This window comes from Podarcis muralis, chromosome 2 (assembly GCF_964188315.1).
Source record: "Podarcis muralis chromosome 2, rPodMur119.hap1.1, whole genome shotgun sequence".
Classification (NCBI taxonomy): Eukaryota; Metazoa; Chordata; class Lepidosauria; order Squamata; family Lacertidae; genus Podarcis; species Podarcis muralis.
Window position 1 is genome coordinate 4,032,497 of NC_135656.1, and position 22,455 is coordinate 4,054,951.

Here is a 22,455-nt window from a genome sequence, read left to right on the forward strand (position 1 = left end):
TCCTCTGAGGGCAGATACTTTTGCTGCCTCTCTGCATTTAGTGCAATTAGCTCACTCCAGATGTGAAAGCACAGCAGAAGGACTGAGTCCTAATAGTAACAGCTGCCTTATACAAATATAAGCCATAAGTTCATCAAGCTCAGTACTGTCTGCACTGACTGGCAGCAGCACCCCCAGGATTTCAGTCAGGTGCCTCTCTCAGTCCTACCTGGGGATGCCAGGGATTGAACCTGAGACCTTCTGGATCCAAAGCAGAGGCTCTGCCACTGAGTTGTGGCCCTTTCCCTGTTAAAGATGGTCTGTCCATTTGACCTCTGTATGGGAAGTGGGGAGGGGTTCCATCCTGTCTTTGGTCTCAGGCAGCAAAATGTCTAGGATCCTCACTGTCCTTAGGGCTCTCCACACTTGCATGAAATTAGGCCAAGGGGGTTCTTGAGATGCAGGTGTACCACAAATCCAACTTAATGGTGTAACATTGGAAAATGTTGATCATTTTTCCTACCTAGGCAATTATCTTTCCACAAGGACCGACATTGATGCCAAAATCCAGCATTGCCTGAGCTCTGCGAGTGCAGCTTTCTCCTGCATGAAGAGCAGAGTGATTGTGGACCGGGACATTTGCAGGGAAACCAAAATGCTTGTTTACAAAGCTATTGTACTACCAAGCTTACTGTATGCTTGTGAAACATGGACCACTTATAAATGCCATCTCCAACTCCTTGAAAGATTCCTTCAACTGTTTCTTCAAAATAATAATAATTACATTATCACTTGGGAAGATAGGCAAACTAATGTCAGTGTACTGGAAGAAGCAAAGATCACCAGTGTCAAAGTAATGATTCTTCAACATCAGCTTAATTGGACTAGTCATGTTGTTCAGATACTGTACCTGATTATCGTATTCCAAAGCAACTACTTAAAAATGGATAGCATAATGCTGGTGGACAACAAAAGAGGTTTAAATATGCTCTCAAGGCAAATGTACTACAAACACTGGCATGTGGTAAACACTGGCCTGTGAGCGCTCCAATTAGAGAATAGCCTCTACCAAAGGCGTCATGGACTTTGAGGAAGCACAGACTCAGGACGAAAGGGAGAAATGAGCTAAGAGGAAGACACATTTGGCAAACCCTTACAGTGAACAACTCCTGCCCGGAAACCTGTGTCCCCACGGTGGAAGGATGTGTGGATCCAGAATTGGCCTCCACAGTCACCTACGGTCGGTCACACTGTTAAGACCATATTCATGGGAGATAAACTTACACCGAAGTAGAAAGAAGAAGAAGCCCACTTCTGAGCTACATTGAGTCAGCATAATCTGTTCATCATCATGGTCCTGTCACCTGAGTGGCAGATCTGAAATGGAAACCTGAAGTGCAGACTATGTGACACCCTTGTCTTCCACCACCCACCCCTCCATCGCTATGGTTGCCTCAGCCATACCTGGAATTGTTAGGGAGGTGCAATCAAACAATTCTCTAGGAAAAAATTGTGCCCCTTTGGCAGGGCGGGGAAGGGGAAGGGGAAGGGGAAGGGGAGAGACACAGCTAGGCTTTGCCAGCCCAGTGTGTGGGGATGGTTAAGTTTCCTACTCGCTCCCTTCTTTCTCTGCTTGGCCTGCAGCCTGGATGCTTTTCAGAGCGTTTCTGACGCTGCCATCGCTTAAACCAGCAACAAACTCTATTAGCTGCTACTGCAAATTGGATTTGTTCAATGCGATTGGATTTTGCCTCAGGCCTATGTGGCTTTGTTTGGGTGCGGGGAGTGGTGGAGAGTGGGGAGGAGAGGAGAGGAGGGCGGAGGGCGGCAGCAGCCACTAATAATAGTGACTGTTGCATTTGTCTCCACAGTTCAAGCAGAACAGTAATCTGCTCCTAGAGGGCTGGATGAAACAATAGATTTGGGGAGCAGGACGAAACCACAGGTGACTGCAGAGGCATCAGGCAGTGGTGTTTCCTACTCTCTTCCCAAGCATCCTTTTTAGAGCTTTCACAATGTGGAGCATGGATGAAAGCAACTGGTGTGTTTTTTTAATAAAAAGAACCTGGTAATGCTTATCAGTTCTGCTGAGGACCAAAACAGAAATGATGCAGAAGATCTGTGGTTGCATCGCCTGACATTCTCGCTCCCTGCCCCCACTTTAAAACAGCTGGAGTGGTGGTGGAGCCCTTTCCTCTCTGCAATGTTTTCCTGGTAAAAATTGCCCTTTTCCAAAACGTTTTAGGCTCCCTCAAGCTCCTGCTCTGGCTAAAAGCAGAGCTCCATTTCCCCCAACTGCTTTAAAGGAAGAGCCAACTGTGGTCACATCCAAAGCATTTTAATCCCACTTTAACATTCATGGTCCCCCCCCCCCCCGAAACCTGTAAAGTATAGTTTGTGGGATAATCAGCCTCATATAACCAATATGCTTAAGTCTAATTAATGCACAAAAGGATTAAGACCATTGAGTAAGCTGTCCTGCATGGCTTAGCTCACCTTGGGAGGGATTAGGTAATCAAGTGTTTGATCTCTCCCAGTCTACCTGAGGAGCTCAGTGTATGAGGTCTGAGCTGCTTGCTCCAAGCTCAGCCCACATGGCCCTAACAAGCCACTATTCAGTTCCTATATCAATAATTTAGGGACTATCACCACTGTATAACTAAGCCAAGTTTTACTGCCTGTGCATGGATTTGATCTTTGTAGAGTTTGTAAATGAACCATTTTTAACATACCAAACAAGAATGCTGGGATAAGAGGGAAGTTTTGGAACTCATACAGACATATTTTAAAGGTCTAACAGCCTATATTTCCATTCTTTGCTTTGCTGCATATTTTGTGATCTTAAATCTCTCCTGGGGTTTTCTCACTAAAGAGTACTTGTCTCAAACCTGTATCCTGGCATCCAGGAATTCTCCTTTCTATATAATATTTTTTCCCTGCACCAACAGTTTGCTAATGGTGCTGAGAGTTGTTAGGGGACCCCTCACAGAGATGCAATTCCCTGCACCTTTAAAAAACTACAGTTCTGATTATTCTTTGGCAGTGGCGTAGCGTGGGGGGTGCAGGGGGGGCCGGCCGCCCCGGGCGCAACATCTGGGGGTTAGGGTTAGGAGGCGCAAATCCACGGGTTAGGGGGCACAAATCCACGGGTTAGGGGGCACAAATTACTTGCCTTGCCCCGGGTGCTTACAACCCACGCTACGCCACTGTTCTTTGGGGTAAGCCATGATTGCTAATGGTGGCATAACAGTACTTTAAATGTATGGTGGGTGTGGACCTGTGAGAGAACTCATCGTGGCTTTCCTGTGCCATGTCTGTTTTGGCTCCTTAGCTACAGGTGGCATCTGTTACGTGTCTTCAAAAAGCCCCATTAGCATCTGCAGTGCTTCCAGTAGCTGCCTGCACAGTAGCACGTCCTGTTCTCAGATCTGGTTTGTATTTGTTTGTTTTTTCTTGGAGACAAACCAAAGAACACAGAAGGGAGGCAGGCAGCACTTTTTGCAGAGAGTTAAACAGCTGCTTGAAAAAAGAGGATTTCTGCTTTTGGTCTGTATGCTCACATTCCACTTTGGTAAGCAGGTTGTGCAGGTTCTTATATTTGCTTCAAAAATCCAGAACCCCAGTTTAACTGGAGGTGTCAGTGGCCCAAAGCAAATATGTATGTGTATGTGATGTGTCTGTGTTTGTGGTGAACATATACCACAGAAAAGTAAAGTAGCTTTCAGATGTCCTGTTTACCAAGCATTTGTCCTGTTTGCAAAGAAAGTATAGATGGCACCAGCTATTTATTGAGCCTTCATTCCAATTTCTTTGTGGGGAGGTTGTTGATGGTGTTGCCCCCAAGTGTCATTCCACACCTCCCAGTGCATTTTACTGACACTTTGCTTGTTGCAGAAAGTCCAGTCTTTGGGGGCAGTTGGTTTGTTGTGCAAAGACTTCCAACTCAGCCTTAATTTCATAACCTGAATTTTCTGCTATGTGACTGAATCCCATTTTAAAATAGCAACAGTCTGTAAGTGCCCTAAGGGTGCTTCCAGATGGGTGTTTTATGATCAATGTTGCTCATGCATGCTTGGTTTGGTTTGGTTTCCCCCCACATCCACACAAGGTCATTGGCATCAAGATTATCTGGAATTTCCCCCAGATAATAAGTTCTTGCCACCTATTGGCAATATCTCAATAAAACATAGGTAATAGTGAGGCCTCATCTGGAAGCACTCCAAACCTCTTTCAAAACACTTTCAACTCTCTTCAAGAATGCATTTCTTCACTCCAAGCCTAGTTGCTTCTAGAGGTTGGAATCACCTTTATTTTGGACTTGTGTGATGTTTGTGCTTCTTCCTTCACACGAGTGGTTCAGAACAAGTGCCAGACTGCTTGCATTTGCCATATAAAATCCGTATTCAAATTCCTGCTCAGTTAAAGGGCTACTTGGATGGTCTTTGGCAAGTCCCTCTCAGGCTAACCCAGCTGGTACAAGACTGAAGCTGCTCTCTGGGCGTCTTTGAATGAAGGTGGTCTACAAATAAATAAGCTTTCTTTGGCTTTCTGGATTTTGGCTGGAGAGGCAGCATCTGCCAAAAACAATACTCACCCATCATTGCACAAATTATTATCGCTCAATGCTTAATTCTTACATGCATACATAAGCAACCTCCAAAGGCATCTACTTACCATTCAGGTATGTAGTTCTGCATTCATGTATGTGTAATCAAGACTGCTGTTCTTATGCATATGGGGCAGTATCCAGTGCACTCATTCCACTAGTGCAAGGCTTTATGCTTTTGCAACTGTACATTCCGCTCTCTCCTCTCACTGTGCATGCCCTGCACCCTCCCCAAACAGATTATTTAGCACTGCATTGGCTAATACCCATAGCATGTATTTGCGTTGTGTACACTGTGTTCATATACACACAGAGAAACATGAGAGAGGAGAGAGGAAATGTTGGGGCTTAATTTGGTTGAATACAAAAACTGGGACTTATTTCTGCTTAACCCACATGTGTAGAAATGGGTTGTGGTTACTTGGTAAATGAAATGCACTCTAGAGATGTTCTACAGTCTTTGTGACTGCTTTGCATATTCCAGGGCTGTATGTCTTGGCACAGAAAACAGATTTCTGGCCCTGGCGCAAATAAAATAAAAGCCTGGTTATTCACGTGTAATACTATATAACAAGGCGCACCAACAGGTTAAAGAACAGTTTCTACCTGTGGGCCGTGAGGCTGCTGAATGGAAGACAGCAACATTGCAGCTGACGTTCGGAGTTGGTGGTCGTACGACAGCACACAGAGTGTAACAAGGACTGAGAGATTGTGGGGGGAGGGGGGCTCGTTGAGTCTCACTGTAAGCAAGTGGTACAGTGACAATAAAGTATTTCTATATATTCTATATATGCTATACCAGTACCTCTATGATTATCCTTTGAAACATAGGTAGAGCAGTCCAGATCACCACAGTACCTAACTCCACCAACTGCTGATGAATCCCATGAAAATGTCCTATACCATTTACAACTTGTGTTGCACCATTCCTAATGAGCCTTCTTCCACCAAGCCAGTTCCTCCAAACCAGGAGTTGCCTGTCTTATGGAGGGCACCTCCCCAAAGGCCTTGGTAAGCGTGATCGACTCTGGGGTCTATTATTTGGTGCTGCCCTTTCTCTGTGGGAATAATACAGTTGAGCGTGGGAGACAGGAAATGCAGCAAATTAGGTTCAGCAGGGGCATTCACAGGAAGGGGCTGGGAAACACTGAACCAAGAAGCCTCTTAGGACCCAAAGGGAACACACTTTGTTCCATTCCTTCTCATTTTCTCCCTCCACCTCTTTTAATAAAAGAGCTGTTTGTTATCCAAGGCGTTTCCTAGAGAAAGAATGGGCTAATATTTTGCTTTGCTTCTGCTGAATGGGCTGTAGATATTTTATTGGCCATCTGTAGTGTGGCACCAGCGAATCAATACATAGGCAGGCAGGAAGCAGTAGCAGTAGCATGTGTGCAATTTTAAGGCATGTACACAATTTAAGTGAAAGATGGTTAAAGACTCAATGTGAGAGCGGAAGATGTGACTGTGCAGAGCAGCAAGTGGTTCTTCCCTGGACATGGCAGGAGCTGGAAGATGGCCGTGGCACCCTCAGAAGTCTGGGCGATCTTTCTTCAGGGTTTTGTAGTCCGTGGAGACAGCCATGAACTATGGAAGAAGGTGTTGCTGATGATTGATGGTTTGCTCTCTTTGCCCCATTGGAATTACTATGGCATGATGCGTCATCCCTCAATGCCCACTCCCCAGCCTTTCCAGGGTTCTGACTCTTCCCACTCCACCCTACACTTGACATGGTCCAATTGGACATTTTCTTCATTCTCTTGTTTTTTAGCTGGGGTGATCAAAACACGTAACCTCCCACATACCTTGTACTGTTCATTAGGACTCAGTTTATTCCACGGTTCTGGATTATTCTTCCTATCCCAACTGAAAGGGGGAAAAGGAAAGGAAAGCCACATATAATAAGTATTACACATCTGGATAGTGCCATTGAGTATATCCCTCCCACCCTGAGGCAGCTTTGATTTCTTCATCTTTTCTCCTCATAGTATTTTATTACGAAGGATTCATCCAGTCACATTCACATCATTTAAAGCACAGGGCGTCCCACTGCAGAATCCTGGGATCCATAATTTGTCCTTCACTAATCTACAACTCCCTTAACAAACGATGGTTCCCCAGTGGTTCATTGTGCTTCAGATGTGTGTTGTCTCTGACCGCTGCTCCTCTGAGGCTTCAAAACTCTTATTAGCCCAAGCACTGGTATTCCTAAGCTACAAATAACACGAGAGGACAGAAAACCAGGCAGGGTCCTCTCTTACTTTGATGGGTTTCTTGGCAGTGGTAGCCAATGTAGGATTGCTCTGAGGCATCATGGAAAATTTAAATGGAGCTCAGTAGACTTGGCTGCCTGATGTAGAAGGCCCAGGGCAACTGCAAACACTGATGGGTCCTGCTGTGGGACATGAGCTGAGCAGCTGCCCCAGGATGCCACATGCTGGTGTTGGTCCAGAAATTACATTACAGCCTGGCTCCAACTACCTAACACCATGGTGCTTTTCTGTGAAGGGAGTCTCTTCTCTTTTTTGACTTACTGTATTACTTGTGAGATGTATAGAAGTGAAAGCTGGACCATAAAAAAAGCTGATCGTCGAAGAATTGATGCTTTTGAATTATGGTGCTGGATGAGACTCTTGAGAATCCCATGGACTGCAAGAAGATCAAACGTCTCCATTCTTAAGGAAATCAGCCCTGAGTGCTCACTGGAAGGACAGATCCTGAAGCTGAGGCTCCAATACTTTGGCCACCTCATGAGAAGAGAAGACTCCCTCGGAAAGACCCTGATGTTGGGAAAGATGGAGGGCACAAGGAGAAGGGGACGACAGAGGACGAGATGGGAGGACAGTGTTCTCGAAGCTACCAGCATGAGTTTGACCAAACTGCGGGAGGCAGAATACACAAGATGAAACAGTCAAATCAGTCATGATCAAGTGGGCACAGGATATTGGACATAATATTATGTTTGCTGACTGGGAATGGTTGTGGACCACCGGTATAAAATTTACGGCATGTAATGCCTTAAAGGAAAATATTATGAAAATGATTTATAGGTGGTACATGACCCCAGTCAAGCTAGCAAAAATATATCATTTGCCTGATAATAAGTGTTGGAAGTGTAAAGAAACTGAAGGTACTTTCTACCACCTTTGGTGGACATGCCCGAAGATTAAGGCTTTCTGGGAAATGATATATAATGAAATAAAAAAGGTACTTAAATGTACCTTCCCTAAGAAACCAGAGGCCTTTCTTTTGGGCATTGTTGGCCAATTGGTGTCGAAGAAAGACAGAACCTTTTTCATGTATGCGACAACAGCAGCAAGGATACTGATTGCAAAGTACTGGAAGATCCAAGATTTACCCACTCTGGAAGAATGGCAGATGAAGGTGATAGACTACATGACATTGGCAGAAATGACTGACAGAATCCGTGAACAGGGGAAAGAGACGGCGGAGGAGGATTGGAAGAAGTTTAAAGCTTATCTAAAGAAATATTATAAAATTAATGAATGTTAAAATGTCGAGGTTTTTGTAAGAAAAGGAGATTACAGCGACAAAACATTAAGTTAAAGAAAAGAACAATAAGGGATAAATTTATTAAAATTAAATTTAGGATTTGCTGAAATAAGTTTGGAAATTGGGATGTAGAAAGGGGAGGTTTGGGGGAGTCGGAGAAGAGAGGTTTATGAAAAAAAGGAGAGGAAATTATACATGTTTGTTTGTTTCTTTATTTGTTTGTATTGTTTATAAAAATGTTGTAAAACCAATAAAAAATATTTAAAAAACAAACAAACTGCGGGAGGCAGTGGAAGACAGAAGTGCCTGGGGTGCTCTGGTCCATGGGGTCACGAAGAGTCGGACACGACTAAACGACTAAACAACAACAACAACAACACAACAACATTACTTGTGAATTGGTTGGAAGGTTCCAAGTCCCATGTGTAAAAGACATGAGATCAGTGGCGGGGAGTGCAAGATCTTCCTTATGAATTCACCTCACATGTGGTGATAGTGGCAGAAGTAGCACATGAGGCCAGAAGCATTTGATCTTGTCTGCTGCTTCTGGCATTGTTGGTGCTGCTCATATACTTCTAAGCTTATCAGCATGCTAATGCCTGACCACTGCTCTTGCTGCTCCTCATCCTGTTTCTGCTGTTTCCCAATACAGTGGTACCTCAGGTTACAAACACTTTGGGTTACAGACTCCGCTAACCCGGAAGTAGTACCTCGGGTTAAGAACTTTACCTCAGGATGAGAACAGAAATCGCTCGCTGGCGGCACGGCGGCAGCGGGAGGCCCTATTAGCCAAAGTGGTACCTCAGGTTAAGAACGGTTTCAAGTTAAGAACAGACTTCTGGAACGAATTAAGTTTGTAACCAGAGGTACCACTGTACGAGGTGAGCAAGGAGGCTGAGGTCAATCTGCAGCTGCCGTCCTTGGAGGACTGGGGCATGACAGGTCTCTTTTAGCCACCATGAATGGGCTTGTGAATGCTCCTCTTCCAGCATGACTGCAATGAGGAAATTGGAAGTGTTTGCTCCACTTTTTAACTAATCACAGGATTGTGCCTGAACCTGAACAAACTGTGGTTAGTCTAAAAAATGATTTATGAATTGAAACAAGCCAACTTCAAGCCTATGTTTTCAATAAACCATAGTTTAGCCATAGTTTAAGGTTCAGACATAATGCTAAACTGTGGTTAACTGAAAATAGAAACAAGCACTTTCATTCTCCTCTCCTGTGGTGAATGAAGGGCACTTTGTACATGTTCAGAGGTGCTTCTATATACCCTATGGCATACAACTGAACCCTGACATGAAATCTGGATTCTGGAGCTAACCATGAGTCCTGATTTTCAAATTTAGCCTTACATGTAAGCTTCTCAGGACTTGTCTTTAAATGTTGTCATGTACATTAAGAAAAAGTGTCATGTAAATTAAGAAGAATAAAATGTCTGTTGTTGTTCTTGCAAAGGACTAACAAGTATCTCTCATTAAAATGTGGCCCAGATACAGTTTGAAACCAGGTCCTCCAAGGCCCACACTGACATCTGCACAACCATTTTCTCTTTCCATTGAGTGATAAGAGACCAAGGCTATGGTTCTAGCTCCCAGGATTGGGGGTTGGTTTTCAAACATCTGATTTGGTTGTGGTTGCTTTTATCGAGATGTGTACCCTCATATAAATAATGTGTACACACATGAGGGTCCCTCCTGTGAATACACATCTTCCTGCTGCCTTCTGTAGGGGGTGAAGCACCCCCCTTTCCCTCCCCCCCCCCTCTTGCCACAATCACAGACTCTTCAGGGTGTTTGGGTGTTTAGCTGCTGACTCTGGTTCCTTAGCAAGTAATGCAACGTGCTAACAAGATGATGGTTGTAAGCCACAAACTGCCAAGTCTTGTTACAATCCTCTCCTGTCGACTGCACTAACCATATAATCAATGTGGAGAGAGAGATTTTTGTTTCGTTTTTTGTTCAGAATTGCCTTTTGAGGCATCAAAGTATTAAAAGTGAACAAGAAACCATTTGAAAATCTTAGTTCAGCAACAAGGTGGGGGATGGGGCAGCTTCTGCAAGGTCGGGCTAAGACATATTGCTGCCTCCCCCACCCACCAGCACGTAAAGCTAGCTAAAGAAGAAAATCCCACAAGTGCCTCTCCACCGTCCCAAGAAATGAGAATGCAGCCATTATTATTCTTTTGCCCTGATAGGGGCTCAAATCAATGATTAACAATTTCCTGCTCTGTCATTATGCTAGGGTAGCCATGTCAGTGACCTATGTTACAGAGAACCATCCTCTATTTTGAAGGGTTATCAGAAGATGGTCTGCTCTTTGAAGGTGTCCTCTCTTTGAGGACTGCCCAGTCCTGGTCTAGTTTAAATAAAAGGAACTTTTAAGAAGAGAAAAGAGGAGCCCTGAAGCTGTCCATCAACAATCAGGAGCTCCTGGTCAGCCGACTGAGCAGTCACACGAGTCACCTGGTGTCATCTCAACCACAGTGATAAATGCATTTCCCTTCTCTTTAAATCACATTTATGATTTCCAAATTTGTGCCTATACATAGAAAGGACCACATGCAAATCTCATGCACGTTGGTGTCTTCTATTTGTGCCCAAGGGTAATTTGACAGTGGAACAGCCTGCCAAGGTTACGCATAAAGAAATGTTGGGGCAGAAATAGTGCTTTAGCAATAGTGAGCTCCATATGTTCTAGAGCTAAAACACAATTCTGCATAAATGTGAAATCTAATTTATTTTTTGGGGTGAGGGTACAGAACCATTAAGATGTAAACCGGCAATGAACCTTTCTGCCTGAACCGTGGGTGTGAAGTGAGTTCATTGCATCAGTGATTGCCTCCACAAAAGACTTGACAATGCTGCACAGAGTGGAGCACACAGAGGAGCATGTGGGGCACCCCGTGAGGCTGAAAAGAAACGCACAAAGATTCAACAGAACCAAGGAGATAAGGAACTATACAACCTTTAGAAGACATCTGAAAGCAGCCCTGTATAGGGAAGTCTTTTTTTAATGTTTAATGTTTGATTATGTTTCTATGTGTGTTGGAAGCTGCCCAGAGTGTCTGGGGAAACCCAGTCACATGGGTGGGGTATAAAATAATAATAATAATAATAATAATAATAATAATAATAATAATAATACTGAGGAATGTTGGAGGGTAGGGTTAAATTGACCAAGGGGGTCTGAATCAGTAAAAGCCAGTTTAACATGTTCACATGGGCTGACTCTCCGTGAAAGGCAGGAATGGGGAACCTCCAGTTGTTGCTAGACTCTAACCTTCATCAGCCCCAGCCAGCCTGGCCAATGACTAGGGATGATGGGAGCTGTAGTGCAATACCCCCTGGGGGGCCACAGATTTCACTGTCCCTGGTCATAAGGTGCCACACATATCCACTGAGCTTTCTGACATGGCTCGGAAAGTAGAATAATTTAGAGCCAGCACTGACAGATCCTGCAGATTGTGAGGCAGTAAAAAGAAGAAAGTGGGGGGTGGGGAGCAGAATAGGTGGATGCGAAGCATCATATGATGGAGTGATGGGGAGATTTTGTGGGGTTTTTTTGAAACATTAGACTGAATGAGTCAATAGAGAATACACTGTTGAGAAGAATCACACAATAACTAAAATAGAGAGAGCTAAATGAAGCCCAGGAGAAGATTTCTAGTGTAGTTGTGCGAATTTATTCCATCACAATGAAAAAGTTAATGAAAAAACACGATGCTGAGTATTTCTGAGTTATCCTTTGCCCAGTGTAACTTTGCGTCCGTTGGTAGCACCAGATCACACTTCCACTCACCTTTTGAATGGTTTCATGAACTTTGTGGGTGGCTGGGGAGTAGTCTGGGATACCTGAAAGACACCTGCCCAACCTGAGGGCAGAGGCAGCCCTAGACTATCATGGTAGATCAAGTCAACTATTCCCCAATCCCAGTATGTCACCCCTGGAACTGACCAACAACAGTGTCTTCAGAGAAAAATATACAAGACTTAGTCGTGTGCATTCATTTCAGTGGTTTTACTCTGATAATGGCTTAATTGCACTCAGCCCTATCCACATTCAGCTGCATGTGCATCGGGTCTATAAAGCGGCAGGGATCTAACTTGTCTGCATGCCCATAGAATACCTTCAGTCTATGGCGTTTAAGGGTGAAGCCAACAGATACAAAGAGGCTGAAAGGCAAGGTGGGCCACTCAAAGTGATCCTGGCCCCTTGCCATACTCTGTGCATGGATCCAAGTGTAAGAACCCTTACCTCATGGAGTAACTTGCAACTGCTTGAATGAATGTTCATATGCTATAGTCTGCTAGCAGGACGTACTGGAATTGAATGGTAGGATGTGAAGAGGGAAATTATATTTGAAAAGCTAGACTGGTGTGCTAGCATGGAGTGTGCCAACTTTGGTTTAAGTTAAAGATGGCACCCTGGGCTGGTCTCAAGGCTGACCAAGGTGGGCAGGCACTGTGCATCAATGGGGAGCTAAGACAGATTCTGGAAAACTGAGGGAGCTGGGTACAACTTGGCTAAATGAGGGTTTCCTGGCTTTTTGGAGGCCAGGATGGGTTACCTGACAAAATGTGGTTTTACTAGTGGTCATTGTGGTCAGGCCAGTAAAATGCTGGCAGACTGGCAAGCCTCATTTCTAGATTTTGGTTTCTCATTTATGCAGGGGGACCAGAGAGTAAATATGGTAAAATAAAATATATTAAGGTGCTTAGATATTATGGTAACAGAGGCTGTTGTAAGCTGGGTAAGGTATAGACTTGAGGAATGGCATTTTAATGCATATTTACCTGTCAGGCAATGGCCACAGATCGTGGTGAAGTGCCCGGGGGAAATAACCTGCATCTTTCCATTTAAATGAATATCCAGGACAACGGCTGACATGATATTGAGGCCTGACAGGAGATGGAAAGCTGACTGTCAGCTGCAGGCCTGTCCTCTTATAATGGGGCAGCGTTAACTCTTTTCAGGTCAACACTGAGCCTAACTCACCATTTAAAATATAATACAATCTTAAAGCGGAGGGAAGATTGTGGGGTGGGGTTTACTTCATTTGAAGCTATAGATGGCAAAGTAATCCCTGCTTTGGAAGGAACTGATAGGATGGGAAGACATTTTAAAGAAAATAAACTTGGCTTCAGGAACATGGTGCGATTGTTGTTATTGTTGCTATAGTGATGACGACGATGGTGATGATGATGATTAATCAGCTCCCCCTTCCTCCAAGAAGGTCAGAGGAAAATGCAAAAAGATAAGACAGTGCGTGCCTGCAGCTCACAGTGCAAAATATACAAAACAAAAGGAAAAAGGAATGGGCAGGGAGGAAGAAAAGGAAGCTTTATCTCATATTACCCTTGCAACTGCCCAATGAGGTGAGGCTGAACAGAGAAATAGTGGCTCGTCCAGCACTCTGCCCAATACCCAGCACAGGCCCCCTGTATTAATTTATTTTCATTTCTTCTCACTTTGAGTGAGTAACAGCAGTCACCTCTAGGTGATCAGCTGTTGCAGGAATACAGTTGTACACCCCTACACTCTGTTGACTGCAACCAGGGCTGTGCCATTCTCTTTTCTGTCCTTAAAACATAGCTGGCCTTTTAAGGTTACAGAGGAGATGGGAACCATATGCAGATCACACAACCACAGACTCACATAATTGTAGATTTGGAAGTGATCCAAAGGGCAGGGGCGGAGGAAGGGGGTGCAGTGGGGGCGGGCTGCCCCGGGTGTCACCACTGAGGGGTGTGACAAAATGCCGGGCGACACTCGCTACGGGGCCTGCAGCGTGCCTGAGCCATGCATCTCTCCAAACAGTCTGCCCGCTGCCTGCCCCTCAGCTGTAGGGCGGTTGAGTGGGAGGAGGCAGGCAGACTCCTCAGAGGCCCCGTGGAGTGTCCTGCTCCAGCTGGCCCCGCCTCACGGACGGCTGGCCCTGCCCTTGGGCGCAGGGTATGCACCCTGCCCCAGGCGCCTGATCGGCTTGCTCCACCGCTGTCTAAGGGTCATCTAGTCCAACCCCTTGAAAATGCAGGAATATCTACCAAAACATTCCTGACAGATGGCCATCCAAATTCTGCTCAAAAATTTCCAATGAAGGATAGTCCACCACCTCACACTGGAGTCTGCTCCACTATTGAACAGCTCTTACTGTCAGAAAGTTCTTCCTGATGTTTGGTCAGATTTTCCTTTCTTGTAACTTGAATCCATTGGTTCGGGTCCTGCCCTCCACAGAAGGAGAAAAGAAGCTTGTTCCATCCTCCATGTGACAGCCCTTTAGATATTTAAAAATGGCTATCATATCTCTTCTCAGTCTCCTCTCTTCCAGTTGGCTCCATCAACTGTTCCTCATAAGACTTTGTTTTCAGACCCTTTATTATCCTGGGGCGGATCTACATTCATGGTTTATAACATTAAGAAAGAGTTAAGGCATGGTTTTCAAAACGTAAGGGTCACATTACATTTTGCTAAGAATGCTAAGAATGTGTTATTAAAACGTGACACCAGAGGGCATTGCAAAGCAACCAGGAACCAGGCAGTAAGAGGAACTGTTGTTATGGAGGAAGAACGTTAAGGTAATGAACTTAAAAAAAAAACAAAAAAACAAAAAAAACAAAACAAAACAGTATGCCCTGGGACGTTTTAGAACAATATAGCTAGTATTCTTTTAATAATGTTAAAAAGGTCAGTGTAGATCCTACCCTGGTCACTCTCCTCTGCACACGTTCCGGCTTGTCAATGTCCTTCTTAAATTGTGGCACCTAGATATGGACACATTATTCCAGGTTTGGTCTGACCAAGGCAGAATTTCTGCTAGAAGTTTTGGAGCTACATATAGTCAAAACATGTCGGTATTGGATTTGGGACTCTAGTAGTAAGCCCCTCCCTGACCCACATGCATTCAGTTGTATGCATAGACTCCATGTAAGATGCCCAGTTATTTAACAGAACAGGTCGGGGTGGGGGGCTGTTACCACAACCCCACTCCCTCCATGTGCTTTCACTGTACTCAATTTGAATGTCTTGTCTAGTGCTACAAAGGACTCAGCATGTTGTCTGTGTAAAACAGGGCAGTACTCCTCTGATTTTCCATTCTGGCCTTAGATTCACTCATTATTGGACTAGAAGGGGAAATAGGGTGCTGTGGGTTAAACCACAGAGCCTAGGACTTGCCAATCAGAAGGTCGGCGGTTCAAATCCCCACGATGGGGTGAGCTCCCGTTGCTCGGTCCCTGCTCCTGCCAACCTAGCAGTTTGAAAGCACGTCAAAGTGCAAGTAGATGAATAGGTACCACTCTGGCGGGAAGGTAAACGGTGTTTCCGTGTGCTGCTCTGGTTCGCCAGAAGTGGCTTAGTCCTGCTGGCCACATGACCCGGAAGCTGTACGCCGGCTCCCTTGGCCAGTAAAGCGAGCTGAGCACCGCAACCCCAGAGTCGGTCACGACTGGACCTAATGGTCAGGGGTCCCTTTACCTTTACCTTTACTCAGGATTTAAGCTTAAGGGCCACAAAGTCTAAGGCTAGAAAGAGACAAGGAGAGCCCAGTCTACAGCTGCTACAGTACTGCCTTGTTTGACACAAGGCTATGCTATGAAGGCTGTGTATTTCAGTCCCTGCTGTTGGTTCTAGACAGGATGAGGGTGGGACAATCAGGAGCATTATGGGTGGACAGCATTGAGGTGGGTGATGGCTACAACTTGAGCAATGATTTGCAGGCAAGTTGTGAGATCCTTGCTCACTAATATCTTGGGATATTGTGGAGTATCCCAACTTGCCTGGGTCTAGCTGGAGTAGGTGATTGCAAATCATGATATACCCAGTGGGTAATTCAAATTCTGAATGTGAAAATTTACCTCAGTATTTTAGAACACGAGACACTTTGGCATTTCCTGACTGCTTTGATTTTGGCAGGTATCAAATGTGAAATTTCATCAAGCTGTTAACTGTCAAACACTAATACTACCACATGACATCTGTCAAAGACAGGCAAATATCCATATGTCAGCTATAATCAAATACGGTCAAATATTATTTATCACATTTTTATCCCAACCTTCCTCCAAGGAACTCGTGGTGGTGTACATTATTCTCCCCACTGCCTCACCCTTGTGATAACATTATGAGGTAATTCTGAGAGAATACATGGCCCATGGCCATGCAGAGAGCATCGTGGCTGAGCGGGCTTTTGAACCCTCATCTCCCTGATTCTAATTTGACATTCTAACCATTACATGATGTTGGCACCAAATAAAGAAATACTATTAAAATGCTATTGCATGCCAACTGTCAAATATGAAAGACCATTGTACAATGGCTCTCAAAAATTGTCCAGTACTAAACACTCAGATCAAATACAACCAGGTGTTGTATGTAGATATAAAATATTCAGAGGAAGTCCAGTAAATATTTGAATATTCAGAATACTGTGACTATTTTGCATACCAATTCTCTGATGAGATATTTTCAAGCAAATTGGTTTCAGCTCCTACTACTTGTCTACTAACTTCCAGTCAAAATCTCTCTCCCCCCGCCCCCCGCCCAGCAGTCCTTACTCTGAAGCAGTCACAGCTACCTCACACAGGGTGTTAAGGAGAACAAGGACAAGATCTCCATGTGTGAAGCTGAAGAGATGGAATTAAGCCTTCAAAATTAACACTAAAAAAACTTGAGAGACTCCTGTGAACTCCTGTAGCTATGACAACTGGCTGCTGGGGAGACTGCCAGGCATGGAGCCATATTAGAACTCCAGCTGCTTGTAGCTGTGGATCCAAAAGGAGGAAATGAACCGAGCACGTGGGTCCCCTGGAGAAGCCACATTTGCCCTCCGCCACACAGGCACACGCGTGCCTCTCTCCAGGATATTCGGTAATCTGTACGGCTGGTCTCACATGTATAGATATTTAGGTATCTGCCTGTCAGTGAACAACAAACGAATATCCTGCCATCCCATCTCAGTCTACCAGATTCTTTAAAGTGTTTCTCTTTCATTCTGTGCACCCAAACACAAATCCTTTTATGCTAGGGATTTCCAGCCTTTAAAAATAACAAAGCCACCCCATCCTAAAGTTGCACCTTATACTCTGAGCTGCTGATAAATGAATCTGTCAATTTAGGTTTCTCTCAATTTCCCATTTTTTCCAAGCTTCAGTTCAGTCTGCCTATTTCCACAGCAGATTTTTCCTCTTTAAGCCCCACAAAAATCAAGCCTTTTTGTACAACTTTCTCCTAATATGCACATTTTTAATGAAATTTTGCCCAATACATACATTTTCCTAAACATTGCTTCATAATTGCTGTATAGTTTACTTATTTTCACACTTGCCCCTGATGCACAAATATTTGTATGCTTTTTTGGCATTAAAGATCCCAAATTTTGTAGAAGCACAAAGAAGAATTGCAAGGTATAGTTGTGCTTCAGTTCACATATTGGTTCAGGAAGTATGAATTAGGCAGGTGCAAACTGAAATGTGAATCAAATGAATTTCTCCACATACTGTCCCACCTCTGAGCTCCTCTGTGGAGTCTCCTCAGTTATTAATGGTATGAGTTCACAGGCCACCTTAGGTCATTTTTTGCCTCTGGTTTGTTTTGTCCATCTAGCTAAGATCCATGTGTGCCTCCTTCTTGTTATTTCTTCCATTGCTGGTTGTCTTATCCATGTATTTTCAAATTAAGTTATGCTGTTGTGCTTCAGAAGAGGCAGGCAATTAGAATTTCATCACGAGAGTGACCTGATACCAAGCAGAGCAGTGCTCTCTCTTGTATTCCTAATAGATATATAGCAAAGGAAATTTCAACAGGTCCAGCTTGGCTCACCTGTGCAGCGCTGGGAGATGAAAAGCTGACCCCTACCAAATTCCATCTTCTAAACAACTATTAAAAGTATAAGTAGGAGCTCTCTTCTCTTTTGCATCTGGCTACCCTAAATTTCACTAAACCTGACCACAGAATTTACATCCCTCCAGCTCTCCTGTTCGTTCCATTGGGATGGGAGAGAAATTCTATTCGGTTTGCATTTAAAAGTGAACTTTCTGAAACAATATGCAGACCAAAACACAGCCATCTTTTGAAATTCACACTGTTCCATATTCTTCTGTGTGGTTCTCCAACCAAGTCATGTGCACAAAAATGCATATATTCATGAAAATAACATAGAAAAATGCATTATATTATGGGAAATTGGTTTGCAAAAATGTGTATATTAGGCAAGACTGTGTACGAAAATGAATATTTTAAGAGACGTTCACACTAAAATGCTGATGAATTTTCATGATGAGGTTTTAAAAAACCAAAAGTTGATGTGGAAAATTTGAGATCTGAATGTAAGGTTGGAAAAACCTTTTCAATCAAGCTGTATATAAACATTGTGAAATAAATAATATAACATAATAAATAAAAATGAGACACAGAGAAACTGAAATAGACAGATTCGGTCACCCCTTCATTCCAGTCTGGCAGTATAGGCTGGTCCATTAAGGAAAATGGGACCCTGGACCACCAACCTTAGCCTGCCCCCATTTGCCTGCCTCCTTGCTTATATCCATTCCAAGGGATGGCACTGCCTGTCAGCCTCCCCCCTTCTCGGTCTCTGTCCTTGTAGAACTCAGCAGGGATGAGGACATTGGTTCTGTCATTAGTTCTGTCTCCACCTTCTGTTGACCTTCCACCCTACCAGACCCAATGGGCACCAGGCACCAGTGGGCCATGTTTTTCTGATTAGTTGTGTATATATTTTAATCCCTATGGTCATTGCTTTGTTTATCCACGCATTCCCTCTGGACTGCATTAATCCAGCTCTGCTTGCTCAGTGCCCATGAGGAAAAGGATCCCCAGAAATGGGGAGAGTTGCTGATGGGATCTCTGTGGTTGTTTGTGTTGATATCGAAAATGATTACTGATAAAACTCTTGCAAAGTGCAGAAGTGTTTACCACCTTTAGTGAATCTGTGAGTTGTCATTATTAGTCCCTACAAAAGGGAGACTGGGGCTGAGAAACAGCAACTTGCCAAAGGCTAACCTTGCAATGTAATGACAGAGCTGGGAATTATACCCGTGGCTCCAGGACCAGCCGCAGATGGAGAAGAAAACCTGTAGAGAGGAGTAGCCCCATGTGCTGCTGCGCCTATTTTGCCACAGAGGCTGAAGGTGACTGTACTGATGCCCCAGGTATGATTTGCCCCTCACACCTCATTGCGGAATGAGCGTATGGTCCCTGCCACTTGCTTGTTCATCCACCATGCCTGTGGACGTGGCAAGAAGACACTATCTCAGACCCTGTGGTGAGAGCATCAGCAGCTTGGGTTGCCCCCAGGTTCTGCAACCTCCTGCTTTCCCCCAAAGGTGAGATTCCGTTTCTTCCTTCTGGGCAAGGTCATGGGAACTAGGTCAGAGGCTGGTACAATTATGTGTGTACCAGTGACAAGACCTATGCAGGTCTTAGTCACAGATCTCCCCCTGTCTCTTTCAAATCTATAACAGGGCTGGTCCAACCATTAGGCAGAATAGGACAAGTGCAACAGGTGGCTGTTCCTCCCAAGGCTCACAGCCATTCTCGTTCGTTGCCACTTAGTCTGTCCTGGGTCTCCTAATGTGGCTCTCTATCACAGATGTGGTGCAGAATGCCAGTGCTGAAGTAAGAGTCAACAGCCAACTCAGTCAATGTAGAGGGCACCATTTTGTTTTTTGCCTCAGGCAGCAGCATGCCTTGGGCGAGCCCTGAACCCATCTCTCCCCACCCATATTTCTTCCATTGTGTCCTTCCTCAGCCCTGTCCCAGAAAACACTGCTGTCAATATACAATAATAAGAGCAGCCTACCACCACAGACAAACCAACCAACCAACAAACCAACATCCTTCTCCAGAATGACCTGGTGCCTTTGGCAGCAATGCAACTTGATCTGCAGCATATGAAACGTTCCATGGCAAGGAGCTAAAGATGGTCACCTACTAATGTCTGTGGTGATGTCCTCCTACCACTCCCTACCTTGGGATGCGGGTGGCACTGAGCCTCTTGGGCTTGCCAATCAGAAGGTCAGCGGTTCAAATCCTTCTGATCGAATACATAGAGAAGGTTATACCCAGCAAGTGTCAGTCAATTTGGGAGAGGAACATCCTTAGCTAGTCTGCTCTCTTCTGGTACTTTTAAGGATTTAATGTGGGAAAGTATGGTATTGGCTCTAATTCCAGAGTGCCCAACTCTCCTAGCAAGAGGAATACATGCTGGTCATTTCTGCACTACAATCATCATGGAAGTCCTGGAGGTAGAGGTAGAGGTAGAGGTAGGGCCAGGGCCAGGGCCAGGGCCAGGGCTTAGAGCCAGGGCCACGGCCACGGCCAGGACCAGGGCTAGGGTTAGGGCTTAGAACCAGGGCTAGGGCCAGGACTTAGAGCCAGAGGAATATTTAGCATCTTCCTGAATGACAATCCCCAGGATTCTTTGCAGGAAGCCATTTCTTTAAGAAGGTATCAAACTGCCGTAACAATATTTGTTGATTCTGCTGCAACTGACAAACACAGATATCTCTCTGGTATAAAACTGATGCAAGTTTGTAGTTTAGACATGCCTATGAGCTGCTGAAGACACACTGTGGTTCAAAAGAAAAAAGATAAGATGATGGTTTGACTGTAAGGAGAAAGGGATTGGTGGACCAGTGCTTGAGATCTTTCAAATCCTGGAGATAGGACTATGAGATTTCAAGAGACACCAGCTAAGCTGGTGGGGCGGGGCGAATCTGTCCTTGTCATTTCATCTCCTAAGGGTGATTGTTGTTGAAACATTAAGTATCTCAGAGCTGTTTTTCATTTTAGCTTTGAGGTATTTGTGAACAAGCAGCTCATGATGTGGGTTGGGACGGGGAGAGGTTAAGCCCAAAAAACAGTCCTGGAGATCAAGGCCAGGAAAGTTCCCACGAGAAACTCTTTCCCACACACTCATGAACTCCTTCCTGCTCCTTTAACACTTTGGCCCTAAACAGGAAGCAGGAGCCCAAACTTTCCATGTGGGAATCAGGCACTGATGATAACAGAAGGCCCTTGCATTGACAGGGGCAGAGAAACCAAATCTGGATGCTTCTACTTCATCCCACATCCGTGCTTGGGGTTGTTTCCAATGCTAGTCCTACTCAGATTAGATCCATTTAAATTAATGGACATAAGACATTTATGCTTCATTAATTTCAATGGTAGCAACCCTTGGGTTTTATTTTTTCCTTCATTGCTTTGTCCAGAACCAGCAGTTAGTAGTGACAGACTTTTGCTGGGAGGACTCAGAAACTGTTAAGGGGATTAGCCTCAGTTTCCACTACACAGAGAGGGCAGGGGGCATGAGAAAGAGAACCACCCTAGCACAGGGGATTTGGGTTCAGATCTACACAGATAATAAATAGAAATTGATGACATGAGTGGTGGAAATAACCACCTTTGCCTTGGAAGTCCCTCCCCCTATTCCCTGGCTTTTGAAGCTGACTGTGGTTACACAGTGGAAAGGGAAAGCACACTGTACATTCTCTAGGACATGGTCTTCTCTTGTCTAGGGGCGCAATGGGACTAGGAGGGCCCATGGAGGGCCCTACAAAAATCCAGAGCTGGCTTTGCCAATGCCTGTTAAGAGGCTGGTGAACATCCCCGGACGTCTGTTCAAGTGTTGTGTGCACAGCTCAATCCCAGGCACAGGGGCTCTAGAGCTGATAATTGCTTTGCTAAGTGCCCTGGGCAGATGGTGTCAAATTGAATCAATGATAGTTTTAGCAGAAGCAAACAGATATTATAAAAGCATTAGGCATCTTCAAAGGGTGACTCACGGTGCACTTGCCAGAGGCGCAGCGGCCTGGTGTTTGGCAGGCAGGCATAGGCAACTGAGAGAGAGGGATGAATAGCCATTTGCCCCTTTGCTGTTCCTTCCTCCATTTTTTTCCAGGGCAGTTTTGCACAGGTGCAAACTGCAAATCCAGCCATTAGTTCCACCTTGGCTATTTGCCAGTGTGCTATTGGGGAACTACAGGGTCCCAATAGCAGAATGGAACAACCACTTATTGGGACTGTGCAAGGGCTTGCAATGGTGTCAGTGCAGGTCAGTCACACCCACTGTATAGACTCTGCCCCGCTGCAATGTAGAAAGCAGTGCTGGAATGATGGGGTGGGGAGATGTAGGTCTATAGTTCACACATGTATGTTGCTTGATTACTATAGGACATGTACAAAGCCTCTTTCACTTACCGCTGAGCAGCTGAGCAGGGCTTCCTTCCCAAGGCAGACAGTACATCTAGTATACCTGAAGGAGTGTCTCCACCCCCATCATTCAGCCCAGACACTGAGGTCCAGCGCCGAGGGCCTTCTGGCCGTTCCCTCACTGTGAGAAG

The 22,455-nt window shown here is 44.8% G+C and overlaps 1 protein-coding gene across 1 annotated transcript in view; it reads right to left on the bottom strand.

Moving 5' to 3' along the window:
* Nucleotides 1–5,866: 5,866 nt before the first annotated feature.
* Nucleotides 5,867–22,455, bottom strand: part of COXFA4L2 (cytochrome c oxidase hypoxia associated subunit FA4L2) — a 30,604-nt gene continuing 14,015 nt past the window's right edge. Inside the window, exons 3-4 of the mRNA XM_028720990.2 lie at nt 6,388–6,448; nt 5,867–6,169 (exon numbers count right to left, since the gene is read on the bottom strand). Of these exons, the coding sequence (XP_028576823.1) occupies nt 6,113–6,169; nt 6,388–6,448 (118 nt within the window). The 3' untranslated portion in view covers nt 5,867–6,112. The remainder of the gene's footprint in view (nt 6,170–6,387; nt 6,449–22,455) is intronic.